This window comes from Hyperolius riggenbachi, chromosome 3 (assembly GCF_040937935.1).
Source record: "Hyperolius riggenbachi isolate aHypRig1 chromosome 3, aHypRig1.pri, whole genome shotgun sequence".
Classification (NCBI taxonomy): domain Eukaryota; kingdom Metazoa; phylum Chordata; class Amphibia; order Anura; family Hyperoliidae; genus Hyperolius; species Hyperolius riggenbachi.
Window position 1 is genome coordinate 53,804,624 of NC_090648.1, and position 8,575 is coordinate 53,813,198.

At 43.4% G+C, this 8,575-nt stretch overlaps 1 protein-coding gene across 1 annotated transcript in view; it reads right to left on the reverse strand.

The window, feature by feature from the left end:
* The window catches only part of LOC137562609 (A.superbus venom factor 1-like), a 554,872-nt gene extending 546,561 nt beyond the window's left edge, over positions 1-8,311 (reverse strand). The window contains exon 1 of the mRNA XM_068274112.1: positions 8,236-8,311. Coding sequence (XP_068130213.1) covers positions 8,236-8,303 — 68 coding nt within the window. The 5' untranslated portion in view covers positions 8,304-8,311. The remainder of the gene's footprint in view (positions 1-8,235) is intronic.
* Between the last annotated feature and the right edge of the window lie 264 nt (positions 8,312-8,575).

The following is an 8,575-nucleotide window of genomic DNA, read 5'->3' on the forward strand; positions in this document are numbered from 1 at the left end:
AATACTAAGATTCCTCTCGCTACCTAATATTTGGGGGCACCTCTAGCTAGTTAATATTGAGAGCACTTCTGCCTACCTAATACTAACGTGCACCTGTAGCTACATGATGGGCAAGAGAAGTAAGGGAAAAGTGACAGCTGGAACAGCCAGCACACATTTGGTGAAGTTTGGTGGGGGTTTGTAAGTTCATGGAGGGTGAAATCTAAGGAGCCAGGAGGATATCTCTGTCTATAGGCTCCTGTGAGGTAAATCTAGGCCTGACTGTCACAACTTTTTCTCTGAGAAACTGATGGTGGTCTTTCCTCCAGAAAAGCTGTGGAGGGCAACTGATGTACACTGTAGAATAAAATAAGTTTATATGTCACTTGATGTGCCCAGTGAACTTCCTTCCAAGTGGGGAAAGCTGGGAAAAGTGGGGAAGTCGGATATGCCTGTTTCCGATTCTGTGGAAATTCCAATTTCCTGTTTTCCGTTTCTCAGATTTTCCAAAGTATCCTTTTATTCCCCATTTACTGTTTTTCTGATTTCTATCCACAGTCCGCAGCGGTTCGGCTGAAGCCTGGGGCAGATGTGCTCCCCATATGCTATGTAGGGGAACACATCTGTGTGCCCAGGATTATCGTGGTATGCACAGAAGTGCAGTCCACTTACTGCATCGGATCCCGTGGATCCGGTGCAGCATTTGAAGTATAAACGGCTCCTATTTATCAATAGGAGCCATTCACTGTGTAGCCGAGAACCAGGGATGTTCATCCAGGTTCCGGATATCCAAACTTTTATCAGCTATCCGACCGGATTCAGATTCTGGATACCTGGGCCCAAATCCAAATAGCACTATGCAGATATTTGGTCACATGCCCGGATATCCGCGGATATCCATCAGATATCTGAATCCGAATACTGTAACTAAGGAGAAGGCGTCATTGAGCCAATAAGAGGGCTCCCAGCAGAAGCCCTAGCAACCAATCACAGAGGGGAATTCTGGCCAGTCCCCCCTGTATATAAAGAAGTTTTTGTTGAGGCAACTTGTCCTTGCTTTGTGACTGCACACTGAGAGAGACACTCCAGGGCTGTTTGGCTAAAGCAAGTGTTTTCTAACACCAATTGCAATAAAGTGCAAGTACTCCACATCCATCTGGTGACACCACACAAACTTACACTATGTGTGCTGGCACTGGCACCCGGGGGAAGGGCATCAAGGGCAAGAAGAGAGGGAACATTGTTGTAAAATTGTATCTTCAACACCCGCATAGCTAAATTTGTGGCGTAATAGCCAGTGGCGCATGGCAGCAGGCAATGTATTCTGTGGACCCTGGCGGTGGGAACACAGACAGCAGGAGGATAAATACAGCAGCAGCAGGAGGAGGAGTGACGTTGTTACTAGTACGGCTGTACATATACACTAACAGCAGGAGATTCCGGACAGCAGTCATGAAGCCCACATTGTGTCCAATGCACAACTGGGACAGCACAGTTTTCAACCCAGACACCTCAGAATTTTTTTTTATTTACAACAGTACACAGCTATTGTAGTGGCGTAATAGCTAGTGGCCCATGGCATCAGTGCATAATTCTGTGGACCCTGGCGGTGGGAACACAGACAGCAGGAGGATAAATACAGCAGGAGGAGTGACGTATGGCAGCAGGCAATGTATTCTGTGGACCCTGGCGGTGGGAACACAGACAGCAGGAGGATGAAATACAGCAGCAGCAGGAGGAGGAGGAGTGACGTGTGGCAGAAGGCAATGTAACAGGGCCATGGTACCTAGCGTTGGTACTAGCACGGCTGTACATATACACCAACAGCAGGAGGTTCCAGACAGCAGTCATGAAGCTCACATTGTGTCCAATGCACAAATGGGACAGAACAGTTTTCAACCCAGACACCACAGATTTTTTTTTTTTTTTTTACAACAGTACACAGCTATTGTAGTGGCATAATAGCGAAGTTATAGGAATATGGAGGCTGCCATATGTTTTCCTTTTACCAGTTGCCTGGCAGTCCTGTTGATCCTCTGCCTCTTATGCTTTAAGCTTTAGACCCTGAACAGATCAGATGTTTCTCTGACAGAAATCTGACAAAATTAGTAGCAATGAGCACAACAAACAATGCAAAAAATTTTAAGGCAAAATTTCAGAAAATGTAAAATAAATTCTACATGTAAATGTAATTCATCCATAATTTTGTGTAATTTCACAAAATATTGCATAATTTCATGCTGACTTGGGCGGTTAATAGCAAAGCCCCCATACATACTATCATCATCATTAAAATTGCTATGTATGTGAAAGGGAATACTGGGGATAAGCTTAAACATAATTTTTCAAACGCACTTTGTAATTTTTAAGAAAATATATTTCTAAATGTTAAAATACATTTTAAAAATGCAAAGGAAACATGTTTTTTTTTTTAAACTCTCATTTTTCAGAGTTTAATAACCATTTTTCTTTGCATTTTTAAAATTGATTTTTTCAAAAAATACAAGGTCTTTTTTAAATAGTATTTTTTTGACTTCTTCCCAGTATTCTTCTTAACTTTTGTAGCAATAGTGACTGTGCCAGTAGCATGTATGCAGGCTTTGCTATACACTGCTAAAATCAGCATAAAATTGTATAAAAATAAGGCGGAAATTTTTGCAAAATTACGAATGTGTATACAAAATCTCTTGAATTTAAAAGTTGTAATTACGTACAGGCGTAATTGCAAAAATGTACGCAACATTTTGCGTAATCATGATTAGCTGATTACGACCATCACTAAAAATGATCTGTGTTCTTGTTTCAGGTGAGTAATTCAGACACTACTGCAGCCCCAGAGAATAGCAGTGCTGCCTGGCAACTGGGTATGTTTAAAGGAAACAAATATGGCAGCCTCCATGTACCACTAACTTCAGGTGTCCTTTAAGCAAAATCCCAGGAGTATCCCTTATAACCAGTAGTGATATAAGTGGGGGTTAAATTATGCTTAAAGTGACTCTGAGTAAACTAAGGCCATATATATATATATATATATATATATAAGCCAAGGGATGAGCAGCACAAACCGATTTTTATGCAATACTATGCAAAGCATGCACGCAGCACTGGAGAACCCCAATCTCCATAAGAAATATATAAATACAGAGGGTGCTGCAGCACACAACAGGAAAATAGTGACAGGGGCTCTTGGTTACGCTTTAACGCGTTTAAGCTCACCAACTGCGCCAAAGTGTCCCCGATCTGGTGAGTCCTACTCTAACCAGGCAAAAATGCTCGTTTTTATCAGCGTTCTAGTGGGAACCATGCCAAAAGCCCAGGGGTCAGCTAAATGGGAGAAATGAAATTAAAAACACCTCACCTTCTACTAGCTACTAACTGAACTATGAGCACCGCTCATTTAAATGCTTAACTGTGCTAGAGATGGGTGTGGTTATGCACGCTCACAGGGGAAAATAATATAAGCCAAGGGATGAGCAGCACAAACCGATTTTTATGCAATACTATGCAAAGCATGCACGCAGCACTGGAGAACCCCAATCTCCATAAGAAATATATAAATACAGAGGGTGCTGCAGCACACAACAGGAAAATAGTGACAGGGGCTCTTGGTTACGCTTTAACGCGTTTAAGCTCACCAACTGCGCCAAAGTGTCCCCGATCTGGTGAGTCCTACTCTAACCAGGCAAAAATGCTCGTTTTTATCAGCGTTCTAGTGGGAACCATGCCAAAAGCCCAGGGGTCAGCTAAATGGGAGAAATGAAATTAAAAACACCTCACCTTCTACTAGCTACTAACTGAACTATGAGCACCGCTCATTTAAATGCTTAACTGTGCTAGAGATGGGTGTGGTTATGCACGCTCACAGGGGAAAATAATATAAGCCAAGGGATGAGCAGCACAAACCGATTTTTATGCAATACTATGCAAAGCATGCACGCAGCACTGGAGAACCCCAATCTCCATAAGAAATATATAAATACAGAGGGTGCTGCAGCACACAACAGGAAAATAGTGACAGGGGCTCTTGGTTACGCTTTAACGCGTTTAAGCTCACCAACTGCGCCAAAGTGTCCCCGATCTGGTGAGTCCTACTCTAACCAGGCAAAAATGCTCGTTTTTATCAGCGTTCTAGTGGGAACCATGCCAAAAGCCCAGGGGTCAGCTAAATGGGAGAAATGAAATTAAAAACACCTCACCTTCTACTAGCTACTAACTGAACTATGAGCACCGCTCATTTAAATGCTTAACTGTGCTAGAGATGGGTGTGGTTATGCACGCTCACAGGGGAAAATAATATAAGCCAAGGGATGAGCAGCACAAACCGATTTTTATGCAATACTATGCAAAGCATGCACGCAGCACTGGAGAACCCCAATCTCCATAAGAAATATATAAATACAGAGGGTGCTGCAGCACACAACAGGAAAATAGTGACAGGGGCTCTTGGTTACGCTTTAACGCGTTTAAGCTCACCAACTGCGCCAAAGTGTCCCCGATCTGGTGAGTCCTACTCTAACCAGGCAAAAATGCTCGTTTTTATCAGCGTTCTAGTGGGAACCATGCCAAAAGCCCAGGGGTCAGCTAAATGGGAGAAATGAAATTAAAAACACCTCACCTTCTACTAGCTACTAACTGAACTATGAGCACCGCTCATTTAAATGCTTAACTGTGCTAGAGATGGGTGTGGTTATGCACGCTCACAGGGGAAAATAATATAAGCCAAGGGATGAGCAGCACAAACCGATTTTTATGCAATACTATGCAAAGCATGCACGCAGCACTGGAGAACCCCAATCTCCATAAGAAATATATAAATACAGAGGGTGCTGCAGCACACAACAGGAAAATAGTGACAGGGGCTCTTGGTTACGCTTTAACGCGTTTAAGCTCACCAACTGCGCCAAAGTGTCCCCGATCTGGTGAGTCCTACTCTAACCAGGCAAAAATGCTCGTTTTTATCAGCGTTCTAGTGGGAACCATGCCAAAAGCCCAGGGGTCAGCTAAATGGGAGAAATGAAATTAAAAACACCTCACCTTCTACTAGCTACTAACTGAACTATGAGCACCGCTCATTTAAATGCTTAACTGTGCTAGAGATGGGTGTGGTTATGCACGCTCACAGGGGAAAATAATATAAGCCAAGGGATGAGCAGCACAAACCGATTTTTATGCAATACTATGCAAAGCATGCACGCAGCACTGGAGAACCCCAATCTCCATAAGAAATATATAAATACAGAGGGTGCTGCAGCACACAACAGGAAAATAGTGACAGGGGCTCTTGGTTACGCTTTAACGCGTTTAAGCTCACCAACTGCGCCAAAGTGTCCCCGATCTGGTGAGTCCTACTCTAACCAGGCAAAAATGCTCGTTTTTATCAGCGTTCTAGTGGGAACCATGCCAAAAGCCCAGGGGTCAGCTAAATGGGAGAAATGAAATTAAAAACACCTCACCTTCTACTAGCTACTAACTGAACTATGAGCACCGCTCATTTAAATGCTTAACTGTGCTAGAGATGGGTGTGGTTATGCACGCTCACAGGGGAAAATAATATAAGCCAAGGGATGAGCAGCACAAACCGATTTTTATGCAATACTATGCAAAGCATGCACGCAGCACTGGAGAACCCCAATCTCCATAAGAAATATATAAATACAGAGGGTGCTGCAGCACACAACAGGAAAATAGTGACAGGGGCTCTTGGTTACGCTTTAACGCGTTTAAGCTCACCAACTGCGCCAAAGTGTCCCCGATCTGGTGAGTCCTACTCTAACCAGGCAAAAATGCTCGTTTTTATCAGCGTTCTAGTGGGAACCATGCCAAAAGCCCAGGGGTCAGCTAAATGGGAGAAATGAAATTAAAAACACCTCACCTTCTACTAGCTACTAACTGAACTATGAGCACCGCTCATTTAAATGCTTAACTGTGCTAGAGATGGGTGTGGTTATGCACGCTCACAGGGGAAAATAATATAAGCCAAGGGATGAGCAGCACAAACCGATTTTTATGCAATACTATGCAAAGCATGCACGCAGCACTGGAGAACCCCAATCTCCATAAGAAATATATAAATACAGAGGGTGCTGCAGCACACAACAGGAAAATAGTGACAGGGGCTCTTGGTTACGCTTTAACGCGTTTAAGCTCACCAACTGCGCCAAAGTGTCCCCGATCTGGTGAGTCCTACTCTAACCAGGCAAAAATGCTCGTTTTTATCAGCGTTCTAGTGGGAACCATGCCAAAAGCCCAGGGGTCAGCTAAATGGGAGAAATGAAATTAAAAACACCTCACCTTCTACTAGCTACTAACTGAACTATGAGCACCGCTCATTTAAATGCTTAACTGTGCTAGAGATGGGTGTGGTTATGCACGCTCACAGGGGAAAATAATATAAGCCAAGGGATGAGCAGCACAAACCGATTTTTATGCAATACTATGCAAAGCATGCACGCAGCACTGGAGAACCCCAATCTCCATAAGAAATATATAAATACAGAGGGTGCTGCAGCACACAACAGGAAAATAGTGACAGGGGCTCTTGGTTACGCTTTAACGCGTTTAAGCTCACCAACTGCGCCAAAGTGTCCCCGATCTGGTGAGTCCTACTCTAACCAGGCAAAAATGCTCGTTTTTATCAGCGTTCTAGTGGGAACCATGCCAAAAGCCCAGGGGTCAGCTAAATGGGAGAAATGAAATTAAAAACACCTCACCTTCTACTAGCTACTAACTGAACTATGAGCACCGCTCATTTAAATGCTTAACTGTGCTAGAGATGGGTGTGGTTATGCACGCTCACAGGGGAAAATAATATAAGCCAAGGGATGAGCAGCACAAACCGATTTTTATGCAATACTATGCAAAGCATGCACGCAGCACTGGAGAACCCCAATCTCCATAAGAAATATATAAATACAGAGGGTGCTGCAGCACACAACAGGAAAATAGTGACAGGGGCTCTTGGTTACGCTTTAACGCGTTTAAGCTCACCAACTGCGCCAAAGTGTCCCCGATCTGGTGAGTCCTACTCTAACCAGGCAAAAATGCTCGTTTTTATCAGCGTTCTAGTGGGAACCATGCCAAAAGCCCAGGGGTCAGCTAAATGGGAGAAATGAAATTAAAAACACCTGAGGTGTTTTTAATTTCATTTCTCCCATTTAGCTGACCCCTGGGCTTTTGGCATGGTTCCCACTAGAACGCTGATAAAAACGAGCATTTTTGCCTGGTTAGAGTAGGACTCACCAGATCGGGGACACTTTGGCGCAGTTGGTGAGCTTAAACGCGTTAAAGCGTAACCAAGAGCCCCTGTCACTATTTTCCTGTTGTGTGCTGCAGCACCCTCTGTATTTATATATTTCTTATGGAGATTGGGGTTCTCCAGTGCTGCGTGCATGCTTTGCATAGTATTGCATAAAAATCGGTTTGTGCTGCTCATCCCTTGGCTTATATTATTTTCCCCTGTGAGCGTGCATAACCACACCCATCTCTAGCACAGTTAAGCATTTAAATGAGCGGTGCTCATAGTTCAGTTAGTAGCTAGTAGAAGGTGAGGTGTTTTTAATTTCATTTCTCCCATTTAGCTGACCCCTGGGCTTTTGGCATGGTTCCCACTAGAACGCTGATAAAAACGAGCATTTTTGCCTGGTTAGAGTAGGACTCACCAGATCGGGGACACTTTGGCGCAGTTGGTGAGCTTAAACGCGTTAAAGCGTAACCAAGAGCCCCTGTCACTATTTTCCTGTTGTGTGCTGCAGCACCCTCTGTATTTATATATTTCTTATGGAGATTGGGGTTCTCCAGTGCTGCGTGCATGCTTTGCATAGTATTGCATAAAAATCGGTTTGTGCTGCTCATCCCTTGGCTTATATTATTTTCCCCTGTGAGCGTGCATAACCACACCCATCTCTAGCACAGTTAAGCATTTAAATGAGCGGTGCTCATAGTTCAGTTAGTAGCTAGTAGAAGGTGAGGTGTTTTTAATTTCATTTCTCCCATTTAGCTGACCCCTGGGCTTTTGGCATGGTTCCCACTAGAACGCTGATAAAAACGAGCATTTTTGCCTGGTTAGAGTAGGACTCACCAGATCGGGGACACTTTGGCGCAGTTGGTGAGCTTAAACGCGTTAAAGCGTAACCAAGAGCCCCTGTCACTATTTTCCTGTTGTGTGCTGCAGCACCCTCTGTATTTATATATATATATATATATATATATATATATATATATATATATATATATATATATATATATTATAATACTCACGCTGAATGAATTAAAGTCCAAGTCTGGCAGGATAGCAGCAGCCCAAGGCACAGACTTCTCCACCACATGATGCCACAGGGCAAATGCGCTCTTTCCCTGAAGTGGGCTTTGTGTTGTAGAGGGTCTGATGAAATGGTTTCTTTAATAAGTAACTAGGTTGAAATTGATGCCAAAGATGTCTGTCATTAGTTACTCGCAGGCACCGAACAAAATATATCTTGTAATATTCCACTAGGTGGAAGTGATGATGAAGCTGTAGATCAGTGTTGCTTGCAAATTTTCCCCAAAGTCATTTTCACATGGAAAATGCTATTTTCTATTTTGAGAAAAATCCCCCCCC